We start from the raw sequence: 17,567 nt of genomic DNA, 5'->3' as shown, positions 1-17,567 counted from the left end.
CTGCCTCTGCCTCCCAAGTGCTGGGATTAAAGGCGTGCGCCACCACTGTCCTGCTGAACCAGTTACTTAAATGGGGTCTCCCGGATTCAAGTGGATCCTTAACTCCTGCCCGTTCTTAGCTGGGACCTCCACAGTGCTGGCTGGCCACTCCTTGGGTCCCCTGGCGTCAGTCTTTACCTTCAATCACCCTCTTAATCCAATCCATGTAGCTGAACACTTTGGTGTAGAAGCCATACCCCTTGCCACACCCGATGCCCCAGGATACAATGCCCGTGGCCACCCAGTGAAGAGCAAGATCGTCCCACACCACATAGACGCTGCCACTGTCTCCCTGGCAGACACTGCTCATCTGCATCTCTTCCCCAACACAGAACATATTGTCAGAAAACACCTCAGTTCGCTGCCTCTGGCGGAGCCAGGCTTCACAGGCCTCCCGGGGAGCTACAGGCAGCTTTGAGTATTTCAACTTTGTTGTTAACCAGCCCATCTCCACACCAAACCCACTGACGTAACCCCAGAGGCCGCTGTGGTAGAGGGTCTCGTTGTCCGGCAGACAGACTGGGAGGAGATTGGGCCCCAGAGGGACTCTCTGCTCAAGTTCCAGAAGAGCAATATCTCCATTGAAGTTGTGGGACTCATGTTGGCGGTAGTCTGGATGAACCACGACCCTACGGACAGGATGGTTCCCAAGTTTCAGCAGCTCATCTATGTCTGTGTGACCCAGAAACACTTCCACACTCTGGTTCTTTCTGAGATAGATGCTATCCTTGGGGTAGATGGTATGGGCAGCCGTCAGGATCCATCTGTCACCCAGCAGGGCTCCGCCCCCACGACCATAGATGCTGGTGAAGGCTTGCCAGGGGAAGTTGCCCAGTTTAGCTCGGGAAGAACCAAAAGTGTTTGGATTCTCAGCAAGGGGGACGACTGGTCTTCCACAGACTGCAAGAGAGGAGGGGTGAGAAAAGCGACCAACAACCGTGGGAGATTAGAGACCCAAAAGGTGCTGTGGTCCATGTGAGGAGGCTCCCAGGCCTGACTCTGCAGAGGGCCAGGGCTTTTCAAACAGGTATATCACAAGTACTGATGTGAGCAGAAAATCAATCCTGACACTGTGAGGGCATAAATCCTGCAAGGACAGGACACTGGGGCCTCCCTACCAGCTGCTTCAGACTTTTTTGAGCCATTTCTTAACACTGATGGGGCTATCTCTGATCCGAGGTATGTTTTGAGTGCCTTTTATCTCTGTTTTCCATGTCACTCCCTCATTTGTAACATCTCCCATGACATCGTACCCTCCACCCCAGGCTGCCTTTCAGTGTTCCATGGGTCACATTTTGTTGGGGATGGGCAGTGCTTTTATTTGAAAATATGGATTTTGACAGGCATGTTGGTGTATGGATGTAATCCCAGAATTTGGGAAACAGGCTGAAAAATCAGGAGCTCAAGATCACCCCTGGCTACACAGGAAGCTTGAGACCATCCTGGGGTGTATGAGAATGTCTTAAAACAAAACAAAACACACAAAAGGAAGTGCTGTTATAACGTGGATAACCCTGAAAGCATTTTCTATGGGGAGGAGTCAGGCATAAGAAATCCTATACTGTATGAGACCATCTGTACGAAGTGTCTAGAACAAACAAATTCACAGAGGTAGCAAGTACATTAGTGGTGGAAATGTCATGGGGGGAGTTGGGAGAGAGAGGTGGTGTGTGTGTGTGTGTGTGTGTGTGTGTGTGTGTGTGTGTGTGTGTGTGGTGTTGCTGGGGATTGAACTCAAGAACTTACATATCTCAGGCAGGTGGTCTACCACAGAGCTTCCCCCAGTGATCTCTCTGAGACTTTTGGAGAATGAAGGGTGAGCTCCTATTTTCTGGGCCCTCTGACATCGGTTTCTTACAAGCCTTCTGCCTTTACCCCATTTTCCTGTTCCAGGGTTTTCCTTTTACCCCGTGTCCCAGCCCTCCCAGTGACAGCGGAGGCCTGCTGGCATCTGGCTACTGCAACAGCACCAGGCAGGTAGCTACTCACCTGGCACACATTCAGGAACCTCTTCTCCATCCTGTCTGTCCTTCAACTTCCACAAGGATGGGCAGCTAAGTGTCCCTGCAGAGCAGAAGGAGGGGCAGCAAAGGATTAGGGGTGTCCAGACCCCGATAGATAGGATGGCTGCTCAGAAGGACTCAGCAGGTGGGGGGGGGGCTCACCTGTCTGTTCTGCTTTATAATAGGGATCTTGGCAGTGGTTCTGAAACTTGGGAGGGTCAGCTCCGGGTGTGGGATCGGCCTGGGCATCCCCATTGGGTTGGTTCACAGCTGTAGGGAAACAGCAGTTCTTAGGGCTGCTAGTTTTGCAAACTGGTGGTAACTTTGGGGATGTGAGGGGGGCTAACTCTGGCCATGCCTATATGGCAAATGCACAAGTCTTAGCAAAATCCGAACTGTTTTTCACCAATTATGTTTTTTAAGACTCCAAGAGCTTAAAAGCAACTGTGAGAAGGGAGCCATGGAGAAGCTGGCCTTTCCAGACATAGCTGGTGAGAGTATTAATTAGCAAAACTTCGTTGGAGAGAAGTTAAGCAATTTCAGAATTTAAAAATGGAAATGTGTTATAACCTAGCATTTAAATTTCTAAGAGTTTACCCTAAAGAAATTCTCACACCAGGGCTCAGAGATGTGCATGTAAGGAGATACACAGCCACAGCTGGTGGCATGAAAGGGCCCCCAGCCAACTCTCTAAATGTCCATTACAGCCATCAAGAGAATATTATGTGTTATTAAAGACATAAGGAGTCAGTGCTCTCCACATGTATGAGAGATTGCCTTAAAGACATACTGAATTTGGGGCTGGAGAGATGGCTTAGCAGTAAAGAGGATCCAGGTTCAGTTCCCAGCACCTGAATGGCAGTTTAGCACTCTAGCTTAGGTAATCTGATGCCTCTGGAGGTACAAGGCAGGCACACACACACACACACACACACACACACACACACACACAGACACACACACACCCACACACAGAGTGCACAGACATACAGGTAAGCAAAATACTCATACACATAATAAAAATAAGTAAGTCTAAAAAAAAAACATCTTGAGCTGGAGAGATGGCTCAGTGGTTAGGAGCACTGACTGCTCTTCCAAAGGTCCTGAGTTCAATTCCCAGCAACCACACGGTGGCTCACAAGTATCTGTAATGGGATCTGGTACCCTCTTCTGGTGTGTCTGAAGATAGCGACAGTGTACTCATAGACATAAAAGAAATAATTAAAACAAAAAGACATCTTGAACTTAAAAAATTTCAATATCAGAACATTCTGTACACAGTGCAACACACAGATGCCATGGAGCTCCAAGGGTATGGAATATCTTTGGTAGACTATCTGGTAGACAGAAAGCAGGGCTGTTTCTGGGAAGGGTGGTCAGTGATGAAGGCCAGACATCAGAGGAAGTCTTATTTTCCACGCCTTAATTTATAAGGTATTTATTATGTGCAAATGCTATTTTCTCAAACAGCGAGTCATTGTTTGAACGTCTAGAATTCCACTCACTAACCTGGCTTTCTGATTTCTCCTCATCTGCTTGTCAGCTTTACAGGGCCTGTAACCTTACCTGGAATTAACGGCTGGAGCTAAGCAATGGCTGCCTCCTAACTGGGCTGCTCACTATCAAGGTCACGGCTGGGACAAGGATAGATTCAGTTCAGGCATCCCCAATCCCCACCCATCACTCATGCTTCCTCTTGGCCCTTCAAGGGGTCAGGCTCAAAGGTTCCCCACTTCAGGAGGGACCCTCACCTACGGCTTGGTAGAGAGCCAGGAAGCCTTTGTGGAGGTGTGTGATCTTCTCGGAGGATGAGTGTGCCCGGAAGGTCAGCCGCAGGCTCCTACCAGAGGATACAAACTCCCTGTGACCAGGAGGGTTCCCCAGAGGGGAACCTTGCTGCCCACACAGTCTGGTTGCATCTATTCCTCCGGTTGAAATCTGAAAGAGGAAAGAGAGGACAGGAAGTGTGGGGCAAGTCACCACAGGGTGCGAGGTTGTGTCTCCCCTTGCTCCAGCTCTGCAGGGAAGTGATACACTTCCGTGGAGCTCAGAAGTTGCTCATGTTGGGGTCTTCTGAATTAGTTTTTGTCTCATTATTGACCCTCAAGTTTCTTCCAGAGTAACCATGTATCTGACTCTCTTATGCCTGCTATAATTACCTTGTAAACCTTACTCTGCTTTCCAGATTGTAAATCCTAAGAAAAGACTATCTGCTTTGCCCAAAACTGAGTCCCTGATGCTTGTAGTAGACCCCTAGACCTTGGTAGGCCCCAGACCTTAGCGGAACTGAAACCATGATGGAAGTACTGTTCAAGCCATAAAATTCAGCATGTAGTCAGCACCTTCTGCCAAATAAAAGTAAAGGCCCCGTCCATCTAAGTCCACGGTTCTGGCAATGTCTCTAAATGTCAAAAAGCCTTGCTTTTTGCCTTCTATAGTTCTGCTTCTGGCTAACTGTTCTTGGTAACTGAAGTATGTCAACCCAGGATATGTCTTTGTGTGTGTGTGTGTGTGTGTGTGCTTAAAAGCTCACCCTGAGGAAGGCTTAAGGCTACACTGGGGTTCTGAATACCCAGGAGAGTCACTGGGTTGGCTAAGTAGGATTTTCTATTGGCTTAAACCCATGCCCGAATTAGTCTTTTTTTGGTGGGTGTGGTGGTTTGAATATGCTTGGCCCAGGGAGTGGCACTATTAGGAGGTATGGACTTGTTGGAGCAGGTGTAGCCTTGTTGAAGGAACTGTGTCACTGTGGGGGGGGGGGGTGGACTTTGAGAGCCTCCTCCCAGCTGCCTGCAAGACAGTTTTGTCCTGTTTCCCTTTGGAACAAGATGTAGAACTCTCAGCTCCTCCAGCGCCATGCCTGCCTGGACATTGCTGTGGTTCCCACTGTGATGAAAACAGACTAAACCTCTGAACCTGTAAGCCAGCTCCAATGAAATGTTTTTCTTTGTAAGAGTTGCCTTGGTCATGGTGTCTTTTCATAGCCATGGAAACATTAACTAAAACAGTGTTTAACAGCAAAAAAAAAAAACAAAAAACAAAAAAAAAAACTGGTTGAGAGACTAAACCTTCTGAATAAACTGAAAACCACCATCACCTCTGATGGTGAGGTGTGGTTAGACTTACAGATATACAGCAAAAGTTTGGTCTCTTACCCTCTGTCAGAAGAATGTCTCCTAGCTTCAAATTTTTCCCCAAGCAAAAGATACAGTTGAACTATTGCCTAGGTTTACAATAAAGATACCTGGGTGTATAAGCAGAAATCACCCCCCCCCCAGAACTGGCCCAACACCAACTTCTTTTTTTTTTTCAACACCAACTTCTTATAATTGTTCAACTAACTAGTTCAGTTATGCCCTGGCCCCAACTGCCAGATTAAACAATACCCAGTGACCTGGGTGGGATAGGGTTGGGGGCCAATATCGAGGAAAATTGCTGTCCATATTGCCTGGCTTGGAGAAACAGGTGTCTGGTGCCCTGCAACTGAGCCAACCCAGAGTGGGCAACTTATCTGGACCAGGTTGCCCCAAGGACTTAAAAATTCTTCTACCCTAAACTGGGCGTGGTGGCGCACGCCTTTAATCCCAGCACTCAGGAGGCAGAGGCAGGCAGATTTCTGAGTTCGAGGCCAGCCTGGTCTACAAAGTGAGTTCCAGGACAGCCAGGGCTATACAGAGAAACCCTGTCTCGAAAAACAAAACAAAACAAAAACAAACAAACAAACAAACAGTTCTCCAACCCTGTTTGATGAGACACTAAATGCTGTCCTTCTGTCCTTCCTTCAGAGGGATCCTGGGACTGTACTCTTAGAACATGTAAATGACCTCCTTCAAGTCTCTAAAACTAAATAAAGGATGAAGCGGGAGTAACAGACCTTGGGCTACACAGTGTCAGCTAAGAACACCCAGCTTCAGACACCAGAGGTTACCTACCTTTCTTGGCTACCAGCTGAGGGAAGGCAAAAGAAGCCTGTCTCAGGGTAGACTGCTGCCATCCTTCACCTCCCAACTCCACAAACTAAAAGTCAGCTTCAAGAGATCCTAGGTGCAGTTGGGTATTGCTACTCTGGATACCGGAGTTTGCAGAGAGAGCAAGGCCTCCATGCACCAGCAGGGGAGGGGGCATGGAGTCCTTAATCTGAACTGACACTGAACAAAAGACGTCTGAGGCTTTAAAAATCGCTGAGTTCCATTCCAGTCCTAGTGCTCCCAGATACCTTTAAACCTTTTCATCTGTTTATCTATGTACAAAGATATTACAAAATAGTTTTAGGGGGCTGGAGAGATGACTCAGTGGTTAAGAACACTGACTGCTCTTCTCAAAGTCCTGAGTTCAAATTCCAGCAACCACATGATGGCTCACAACCATCCGTAATGAAATCTAATGCCTTCTTCTGGGGTGTCTAAAGACAGCTACAGTGTATTTACATATAATAATAAATAAATCTTTAAAAAAGTAGTTTGAAGCCAAACTCTGAGACCATGGAAATGTTTTGTTTCATATCTGTCCAAACAAATGAACCCTGTAGCCACGGGATGGCCCACCTGTGTAAGAGCTGTGATGGCTACTGCTAGGTTAATGCCAACCAACCAACCAACCAACCAACCAACCATCTAAGTTAACTCTGGGTCAGGATCTTATACTCACAGTACCCCATGCACTTGAGACGCTCCTCCAAGGAACACCAGAACGCTGGCTGTCTAATGCCTGTGTGACCCAGTACCGGGCCTATTCCTGGGCCACTTTTGAGTCCAGTTTGAGAAACCCACTGCTAGTCATCCTGTTACGTTCTTGCCTGATGTCGACTTGTATCTATGACTGCCACAAGATGGAAAATGAAACCAGGTACCTGGGAGCTGTAGTAATTACTTTGACTGAAATGATTTGGGCCCAGACCAGGCACCTCAGGCCAGAGAGCAGAACTGATCCATCTGACCCAGGCTCTCAGATGGGGAAAAGGGAAGCTCACCACTGTGCACATGGACACTTGTTGTGCCTTTACTACCGTGCATGTCCACGGTGTGACCTATAGAGAAAGAAGGCTTCTCACCACTGGGAAAAGGACATTAAAGACAATGAGGAAATCCTGACCCTCCCAGGGGTTCTTTGACTTCCCCTGTGAGTTGGTATCCTCCACTGCCCAGGACATTGGAAAGATAACTTCCCTGAGGCGAGAGAAACTGGGTTGCTGATCTGGTTGCCTGATAGGCAAGTGGCTCTGAACAAGTGGGGCCTCTTGATATTCTTTTTTTTTTTTTTTTTAAGATTTATTTATTGTTATATGTAAGTACACTGTAGCTGTCTTCAGACACACCAGAAGAGGGCATCAGATCTCATTATGGGTGGTTGTGAGCCACCATGTNCATTATGGGTGGTTGTGAGCCACCATGTGGTTGCTGGGATTTGAACTCAGGACCTTCGGAAGAGCAGTCAGTGCTCTTACCCGCTGAGCCATCTCGCCAGCCCGCCTCTTGATATTCTGATGGCACACACCTCAACCCAGTATTGCCTGTGACTCCATGGTACAACCAAGAGGACATAGAGGATGCAAAAAAAAAATGGACAGCTGGAACCCACAGGTTGATGGAGGACACCAGAGGGAAGATCGAATTATGGAGCCATTAAAATTAAGTTTTCATCAGGTCTAGGCCCCTTCCACCCCCTGCCCATTTTACCTCCTCCTGAGTCTTATGTTTGGTATGAGTATGGGGTCATGGTCCAGTTCCCAGTGCCCTCAGACCTGGACTTGGGAATTGAGGAAGACAGATACTGGAGAGGCATCAGAATTTGACTACAGACCAGCATCTCACCTTTAGCCTCACATTTGCTCATGGATGCCTGCTTTAAAGGTTTGGCTGTATTTAAAAAAAAAAAAAAAAAAAGACATGGGAGTTTACCTTTTGATCCAGAGTTTGCGATCCTATGCACGCCCTGTGGGTGGGCCCCCCTAGTTGCCAAGAGCAAGGGAGTTTCCACTGCAAAAACTGGGGTTGTGAAACAGAGGCTTCCTGGAAAATTCCTTAAGATTCTGGTTCTTTGGGAAACAGGGAAAACCTGGGGAATCAGACTTTAATGCCACAGGAACGGATGCTGGACAATTTAAACTTCCCCTCAAGGTTCCCAGGCCTTTGGGTCCTACACATGCCAAGGTCCTAACCAGCTTTCCTCTCCAAAGCATTTAAGACACCCAGGCCCAGAGGTGCTCCCCTCACGCCCCCTCCCCGTCCTGGAGGCCGAGGGGTCTCCATCTCTATTTGCCACTCTTGATAAGGTCCACACTACTTAATCATTCCCAGATGGAAATCGGCCAGGATTGCGGGTTATGCTTAGGCCCCCAGCTCCTGTACGCCAATAAGAATAGGGACTAACCAGACTCGTGTCAGTCCATTGACTGACAAAACTCACTGTGACTGGGAGGCAGCCCAAATCGATGTCAGAGCACCCGCCAGATTCTGGAACTTGTCTAATGCCCCAAACCCTTTACCTGGGTGCGTGCTCTTATTCTGATGCCTGCTGTTTTCTGCCTTGCGTGTTAACTCATCTGTAGAGCAGCAATTTAACTATGACCCCGAGATTACTTTGTTGGTGTGTGCTAATGGTTTGACTAAGTGTGCCACTTCTAATGCATTCCAAATCCTTTTATGCATCTTAGCACACATTCTGTCTCCAGTTTATCCATATAATGGGGAAGAGAAAAAAAAATACATTTTGATATGGACCCCCGTATTTGGGGGTGGGGCGGGAGGAGGGGAGAGAGAGAGAGAGAGAGTGAGAGAGAGAGCAAGAGCGAGATCGAGCAGTGTCTGTCTTCATTGCACTCCTGGTTAGAGCTGGCATGCACACATCAGCCTTTATCATGGGAGATAAAACAAAACAAAACAAAACAAAACAAAACAAAACAAAAACATTGCACATGTTGAAGGGGAAAACTTTGAAAAGAAAAAGAGACGAAGATACAAAAAATAATAATAATAATTGGTACCAGTCTCAGTTCTCTTGGTCCTTCTGGCTAGCTACATTGCTACCAGCACTGGCTGGGCCTTTAATTCTTATTCTGATTGGATTAACAGGAGGGCCACAGCATCTTCAGCAGCACAGGCAATTTTGTCTCAGTTTGGTAAAATTAATATAGTGGTCCTTAGGAGCAACTATACCTCTTTACAGCAGGGTGAGTCCATGATTTGACTCATTCACCAAAACCAGGTCCCCAGACCTTAGCATAACCGACTCACGATCAAAGTACCATTCAAGCTGTAAAACTCAGCATGTAGAGAGCACCCCTCCCCCAAACAAAAACAGAGACCTAATCCATCAAAGTCCATAGTTCTGGGAAAGTTTTGCTTTTTGGCTTCTGTAGTTGCGCTTCTCGCTAACTGTTCTTGTTAATTGAAATATGTCAACCTGAGATATATTGTGCTCATCCTGAGAAAGACTCAGGGCTACATTGGGATCCTGGACACCCAGTGTAATAGCCAACTGGCTAAGAAAGTTTCTATTAGCTTAAACCTGTGTCGCTGGAGACCCCACAACCGCGCTCAGCACGGTGCCTTTAGTGCCTCAGGTTTGAATCAGAGTTCACGCATAATAAGTCCCAAGCTGTCACCTTCTACTTCCCTGAGTAACTTTCTACAGCCAAACATGTGTGAAGCAATAAGACCCGCTGTGAAGACAGCCTGGGCCTCATGCCCTTTCTAGTTTCCTCATGGGGTGTCCTTCCCCTTGCTCTATCCACTCCACAGGAAGTCCTCAGTGTGTGGGAATCCAAGGACAAAATACACACGACGTGGTTGTACTGGAGACTGGATATTCGTACTTAACTTAGTAAAAATTTTTCCTGTGCAGATAGGGCTTATGACAGAATCCAGGGCCTTGTGGATTGCAGGCAAGTGTTAGACTCCAGCCCTTGGTTTTTGGAGATAGGACCTCCCTACCCAGCCTGGGGTAGCCTCAAACTTTTGTGTTACCCCACATTTCTTAGATGATGCTTCTGTTTCGGCCACCCCCTTCTGGCCTCCTCCTCTTTTTCTTCTCTGACACTGTAAGACTGGCCTCAGATTTGTGATCCTCTTGCCTCTGTCTTCTGAGGGCTGTGATTACAGATGTATACCACCACATCTGGTTTATATCTTGGTTGTTTTATTTTAGGCAGAGTTTCACGATGTATTCCAGGTTAGCCCGGAATTCAGTATGTAGCCTGGGCTACCACACTGGGCTTATTCTGGAGTCTTGCCAGTTCTCCATCCTCCCATTCTCTACACAACTCAAGTTTCTTTATGACAACGGCATCATCTAGTCTGACTCTCTACAGTCACATTCACTGAGAAGTTGGCAGGAAAACCTCAGACATGCTCAATACTGATCTTTCAACATTAACAAATGGAATTCTTCACATTTAAAAGGCAGCAAGCACTTGATGTAGGAAACATCTCGATTGATTTGAGTATAAACTCTTTCTCCCCTTCCCTCCTTCCCTTATCTTTCCTTCCCTTCCTATCCACTTCCCCTTCCCTTCCTCCTTTCTTCCTATTTTTTATGTTATGTTCTCTCTGTCTGCATGTGTGTGTGCTGTGTAGGTGTGTATGGGAGGTGTGCCCACTGAGGACAGAGCTCAGCACGGGATAGCCTTTATTTCTCTTCACCTTATTTTTTGAAGCAAAGTCTTTCACTGAACCTGGAACTTGCCCTTTCAGCGAGGTTGGCTGGCCAGTGAGCTTCTGAGATCTACCCATTTCCCTGCCACGCCCTTCGAGTGCTGCGGTTGCAAGGGTGTGGGATTTGCATGGGTTGTGGGATTTGAACTCAGGTCATTTTGTTTGTGCAGCGAGCACTTTACCCTCTGAGCTGTCTCCCAGCCATTTTTATTTTTCTTTATTAGTTTTGAGTCAGTGTCTATGTAGCTCAGGCTAGTTTTGGTGTATAGCAGAGACTGGCCTTGAATTCCTGATCTTCTTGTTTCTACTTCCTGAATTCTGGGATTATAGGAATGCACGCACCATCAGGAACCTAGTTTCCTTTTTATGTTTTCTCATGATCTTCATGAACTGTCTGATAAATGAGATTACTCAGGCTTCTAACTAGTAATGTAGAGTCAACATATAACTGAGAGCCAGACTCTTATTAAAGTTAAATTTTGCTCTTAATCAAGTCCCTGTGGGACTGACCTTTCTTTCTTTCTTTCCTTCTTTCTTTCTTTCTTTCTTTCTTTCTTTCTTTCTTTCTTTCTTTCTTTCTTTCTTTCTTTCTTTCTTTCTTTCTTCCTTCCTTCCTTCCTTCCNCTTTCTTTCTTTCTTCCTTCCTTCCTTCCTTCCTTCCTTTTCTTTCTTTCTTTCTTTCTTTCTTTCTTTCTTTCTTTCTTTCTTTCTTTCTTTTCCTTCCTTTTCCTTCCTTTTCTTTCTTTCTTTCTTTCTTTCTTTCTTTCTTTCTTTCTTTCTTTCTTTCTTTCTTTCTTTCTTTCTTTCATGTGTGTCTTTCTCTGGAAGGAGAAAGGAAGGAGAAATCATATCCTTTTGAACTTGAATTCTTCATTGAAAAGGGAAGAGTTGTGGGTCATGGTGATGCACACCTTTAGTCTCAGCACTGGGGAGGCAGAGGCAGGTGGATCTCTGTGAATTTGAGGCCAGCCTGGTCTACAATGCCAGTTCCCGGACAGCCAGGGCTAAACAGAAGAATCCTGTCTTTTTTGTTTTGTTTTGTTTTTTGTTTTTAAGAATCCTGTCTTAAAAATCAAATCAAATCAAAAAAAAAACAAAACACAGTGGCAGGAGAATTAATCTAGGATTAAAATTATCCATGACTAAAGAGGAACTGGGCTCATAGCAGATGCTCAATTGACACAGGTCAAACTGAATATAGCCACGGCCAGTTAAACTGGAAACCATAAGTACATGCTTTTAGGGGATGAGGATTTTGCTCAGTGGTAGAGTGCTTGCCCAGCATGGGAGAGGCCCTGGTTTAGAGCCCTAGTACTGCCCTGCCCCAAAGATTTAACATCAGAACCTGAGCTTGCATCCATGCTCTTATCTCTTTTCCTATTTCAAACCTCACTAAGATGAGCAGCCAAGGGCAGAAAGAGTGAGAGGAGATGACAACTTAGTACAAGTGGAAGCCAGGGCACAGGTGGCAAGGAGGAGAACTGAATTTGAAAAGGTGGAAGCCCGCACACAGCCTGTTGGGTTCTCACCACTGACCAGTGCAAAGTTTCAGGGTTTGGCAGAACCAAGACCCTTTCAGGGGAAAAGGCTGACCAGAGGCCAGCAGACAGGAAGTCTGGGTGGAAAGACCTCAAGATGCTTTATCCTGCATCTCCACCCTCTACGAGCAGGCAGCTCTTGCTGACACACTTTGGTAGAAGATGTGAACTTAAAACAGAAACCCTGGATTGAGGTCCCTAGGTACATGTGACAGAGGTGGTAAAGTCCAGCATCCAAACCAGAGGAATTGAGTGAACATCTACCAAACGAACACTGAGAACTGAGCATCTTCCAACCAAGCACTGAGAACTGAGCATCTTCCAACCGAGCACTGAGAACTGAGCATCTACCAACCGAACACTGAGAAGTGAGCCTCTACCAACTGAGCACTGAGAACCTAGCATCTTCTAACCAAGCACTGAGAAATGAGCATCTTCCAACGGAACACTGAGAAGTGAGCATCTTCCAATGGAACACTGAGAAGCATCCTGCTTCTTGATCCCTGGACCCAGCTTGTTTCCAGAATGCCGGGAGCCCTGAGGGAGAAACTGGAGGGAACCTTTTTGGGAAAACTTACTGTCCCCAAAAAAGATGTCTATATGCTCACATATGTGAGGCCCCCAAGACACCTCTAGGTCACCCTGTTAATGCTGCCTGCTATGATCTGGCTATTTAAAAGCTCCATGAAGTTCAGTTGCAGTGTGGGATAGTGGTGGCTCACGCCTTTAATCCCAGCACTTGGGAGGCAGAGGCAGGCGGATTTCTGAGTTCAAGGCTAGCCTGATCTACAAAGTGAGTTCCAGGACAGCCAGGGCCATACAAAGGAACCCTGTTGTGAAAAAAAAATTCAACAAACAAAAAAGAAAAACAAAACAAAAACCCCAAACAAACAAACAAATGAACAAAACAAAAAAGATAGAAAGAAAAGAGAAAAAGTTATGTGATAGTGCTTAGAGGTGGGTCTCTGGAGAGGTAATCGATTTACTTGTGCATTTGTTTCGGGAGTGGGTTAATTACTGCAGAAGTGAGTTCCTAAAAGAAAGGATGACTTAGGCCATTTTTTCCCTTGCTCTTGTGTGCTTGCTTGCCAACATGTTACAACCACAAAGCCTGTTCTCTCCTCACCAGCACTATCCTCTGAGATAGCCCAGTCTCCAGACAATGAGCAAAATAAATTGTTTGTAAATTATCCGACCTATGGCATTTTGTTATAGCAGCAGAAAAGGAACTGAGATACCGTTTTCATACCCATCACTTGTCAGATTGTAGCTATTCATGTAGAACTTTAAATGAGAAGCTTTGTGTTTTAATCTTAAATACGAATGTTCAGGCAAGAAAGTATCTCAGATAAAAATCAGAGGTGGAGACAGGCGAACGTGAAATAGCCTTGGATAAAACAGTAATAGTGCAGAAAGCAGAAGAAACATTCAAGACTAACCCCCACGAGAGGGGAACAAGTAGATGCTGCACATGTATGGTAAGAACCACATATTTAGAAAGAATGAGTTCTTATGAAGAAATCATCAAGCGAAAATTTTGAATATAAATATGAAGAAATTGAGGGTAGAAGTGTAGTTCAGTGAAGAATGTGTGTCAGCTTGTGTGAGTCTCTGGGTCAATTCCTGGCATCACACACACACACACACACACACACACACACACACACACACACACACACAAAGGCAAAGAAATATTCTAGAAAGTGGAGCAAAGGGTCAAGGAGTTGATAACCAGAACAGAACAGAGAACTAGAGCACCAGTCCACTGCGTATGACTGCTAAAGCACAGGAGAGATTAGTGGCTCAAACCACCTGTAACTACAGCTCCAGGGAATCCCATGTCCTCTTCTGGCTTCCACTGACACTTGCCAGCACATGTAAACACACACACACACACACACACACACACACACACACACACACACACACACACACACACACACACACACACACACACACACACACACACACACACACACACGAACATCCCCAGAATTAAAGGACTAGGTTAAAAGTATCTTAATTTAAAGACCACCACACACAATGAGTAAAAAGCCATCTGTATCATGGCACATCAAGCGAAAGTTCAGAACACTGGACTAAGGAAAATAGTTACAAAGCCCTAGGTAGGAAAACAGAAGAATGAAAATGCTAGTAGCCTTAGATGTTTAAACAACACTAGAGATAGAAGACAATGTTGTCAACATTCTGGAAGCAAATGACTTCAAAGCTGGATTATTATACCCAGATAAACTGTCCACTGGCAAGGAGGGATGAACTAAGCCCCCTAAGCTGCCTAGAATTTAACATATCCTTTCTAAGGAGTCATTACTGGAGAATGACTCCTGGCAAGACAACAAGCTGAAGAAAGTAAATGTAATTAACATATATCATGTGCTCAGTCATGAATGCTTCCAAGTCCTGTCAATAATAAATATTGGTTTGTAAAAGAATTGATAATGGGAGAATGAGTGAGGGGAACTGTGGGTAGTGAAGGTCTTACAGCTGGAGCCAGCACCTACCCTCTATGCTGGAAGTTTAGAGAAAAATGAGACAAATATTCAAAACTGCATAGTAGAATAAGCATATCATTTGTACATATGGAGGTAAATGCCATTGGAGATAGCTACGCCCTTGGAGTAGGTTGAGCTACTGTTTTTCATTACAATCTTTGGAGGACTCTGGGATGGTTTGTTTGTTTGTTTGTTTTTGTAGCCCTGGCTGTCCTAGAACTCACTCTGTAGTTCCTGCCTTGAACTCAGAAATCCGCCTGCCTCTGCCTCCAAAGTGCTGGGATTAAAGGTGTGTGCCATCACTGCCTGGCTGTTTTTTATTTTTATTTTTTATTTTTTTTGTTTTTTTGTTTTTTGTTTTTTGTTTTTTAATTCCTCTTCCTTCTTCACCTTCCTCCATAAAAGGAATTGGATCTAGGGTCTTGCCACGTACTTCACTAATGAACTGTATTCCTAGCCCTTTAGAATTTTTTTTAAAGTCTTTAAATAAGATTTATAACCTAAGCACTCAGAAGGTTGAGGCAGGAGGATTCTGAGTTCAAAGGTAGCCTGGGTAAGTTACTTTTTGTTGAGACAGTATAGCTCAAGCTGGCTGTGAACTTGTTTTATATAGTTCAGGCTGGCCTTGAACTTCTGCTCTTCCTGACCTAACCTTTTAAGTTTTGGGTTAACATGTCTCACTGACCACATCTGGCTAAGGTTCTGATTTTTAAAAATTATATGCATGTCTTACTTTGATATAAATAAAATTTAACTCAAAAGATAACAAACTATGATTGAAAAGAACTCTTATTTTGAATAATGCCCTTGCAGTGGTTTTTGTGGCCTCTCATCCCAGGTGAACTCGGGTCGGTCTTCACTCGATTCTTCTGAGGGTGATCGTTTGTCGTTAACTACATCCAGTGTCCTAACTCAGTAGAGAAAACACTCAACATGGTCTAGCTAGGGAGGGTGAGACCCCCAGCCTTTGACAAGATTGTAGAGCAGCAATACTTATGTGTCTCTTTGTAAGCTCTCAAAACTCAGGCTCTGCCCCCCAGCGGCCTTCCCTCAGAGCTTGGTGGGTCCCTGCAGACACCTTGGTGGAACCCTCGGTGGGTTGCCGGGGACGGGGACGGGCTGTGTACTGAATGATCAGGCTGTAGCTAGGCCCTAGATCCTCTGACTTGGACACCTTATCTCCTCTCTAGATGGGTGGTTCAGAGCAGAGCTACTGCCCACTGCCCATGGGAGGCTCCCTCCCCAGAGCCCCTGCAGCTCTCCACCCCCTTGTCCAGCTCACTGTGACAGAGTCGCCTTCACAGTCTGGGGATGGCTCCAGATCAAAGTCCTGGAAGGTCAGCCTCACGGCAAAGCCCTCCGGGGCCTCGATGTCAGTGTGGCTCTCCTGGCCTTTGAGATATGGCTCTGGGTATCCGGGGGATGTCAGCTGCTGTGGTGACGGCTGGGCCAAAAGCATAGAGGCCTGGGTGGGGCAAGTATGGAGGATTCCCCAAAGGAGCCACCAGCACCTGTGAGTGAGCAGGGAAGACAAGGTGAGGTTCTACAGCGCTACCAGAGGCTGTGTGCATGCTCTGTTGTGGTCAGCGATGGTAAAGGCTCCAGAGGCTCGGGAACTAGCAGTTGTGTCCGTGGCTCCAAAGTGTTGGGCACTTCTGGATTCTACTTTCCTGAACCGAGTCTGTGTAGGTTCCTATCTAGATTCCCCTACAGCCTGATCTCCAAGACTGCAGGGTTTCTATCCTATGAAGACATTGCTATGGCTCCTTTCCCCTTGTGAGTCTAACCCAGGCGGCTTCCTGCCTCAGCCTTTCCTAACCCCCTCCTGGAGTTCAAGTTAGGGGCATTTGAATAATTCCTGGCTCAGAGCACTTAACAGACCACATGCAGGCAAATTCAGTTAGTTCCCTCTGGGTCATCTGCCTACCCTCCGCCCCTCCCCTGCCCCCCTTGGCCCCGTGTGTGTGTGTGTGTGTGTGTGTGTGTGTGTGTGTGTGTGTGTGTGTGTGTGTACTTATGTAACCCCGTGTCCTGACTTCCTCCCTTCCTTTCTCCCAGCCCCTTTCTTTTCCAGGGCCCCATATGGTGCAAACTCACATCTTGCTCATGCAGCTTGTGGTGGGAGAACTCCATAGGCTGCTCTCCAGCTCTGGAACCAGGCCTCTAAACCCTGACATCTGGAACTGGCTGGAGTGCCTGGCTCAGGCCAGGGAGTAGGAGGTGGGGCTAGAGGAGGCCCTTTAGGGAGAAGGCAGAAGTTACTGGAAATGAGTTGAGACTCTGGGTGCAGGTCTGCCACCTGCTGACAGATTCAGGAATAGCTCTCACCATAATTGAAAGGAAAGACCTTTAAAACAGGCTGTGGGCTTGAGAGAGCAGAGTATGTGCACATGTACACGTAAGTACACATAACCCTTGACTCTGCATTTTTTTTAGGGGGATGGGGTCTGAGATACAGTCTTACAAAACCTGGACTGGCCTCCAGCTTGCTATTAGTGGAGGCTCTGCCTCCTCCCTAGCATTAGATTTACAGGTGTGTGCCACCACACCTAGATCTTGGTTGTGTTTTTGAAACAGGGTCTCACTTTGTAGCCCAGGCTGTCCTGGAACTCACTCTGCAGTCCAGACAGGGCCCCAAATCATGACAATTCTGCTGCCTTAGCCTCCAGAGGGCTGGGATCACAAGGATTTGCATACCCAGTTCTTCTGGAATATTATTAACCATATGTTTGTATTGTGGCTCGTGTGACACTTCTTATGACTCTACTGCTGCCTTTAATGAGCTAATCTCTCGTTCCCCCTCATTACCCCAGCAGTCTGCCT

General features: G+C 46.3%; 1 protein-coding gene across 2 annotated transcripts; it reads right to left on the bottom strand.

Annotated features, from left to right (window-relative positions):
- Positions 1–6: 6 nt before the first annotated feature.
- C1rl (complement C1r subcomponent like) lies at positions 7–16,937 on the bottom strand. Of its 2 annotated transcripts, XM_021191736.2 has the most exons (6): positions 16,842–16,937; positions 16,027–16,255; positions 3,794–3,980; positions 2,205–2,312; positions 2,029–2,103; positions 7–939 (listed from the first exon to the last, which is right to left on the bottom strand). In XM_021191736.2, the coding sequence occupies exons 1-6, from the start codon at positions 16,919–16,921 to the stop codon at positions 167–169; spliced, it is 1,452 nt and encodes a 483-aa protein (XP_021047395.1). In that variant the 5' UTR covers positions 16,922–16,937; the 3' UTR covers positions 7–166. The 2 variants fall into 2 exon arrangements, with proteins under 2 accessions (XP_021047395.1, XP_029391246.1); XM_029535386.1 differs by lacking the exon at positions 2,205–2,312.
- Positions 16,938–17,567: the final 630 nt, after the last annotated feature.

The sequence above is a fragment of the Mus pahari genome, chromosome 2 (genome assembly GCF_900095145.1).
Source record: "Mus pahari chromosome 2, PAHARI_EIJ_v1.1, whole genome shotgun sequence".
In the NCBI taxonomy this organism is placed as follows: Eukaryota; Metazoa; Chordata; class Mammalia; order Rodentia; family Muridae; genus Mus; species Mus pahari.
The sequence above is the reverse complement of the archived record's forward strand: the minus strand, read 5'-3'. Positions and strand labels throughout refer to the sequence as shown.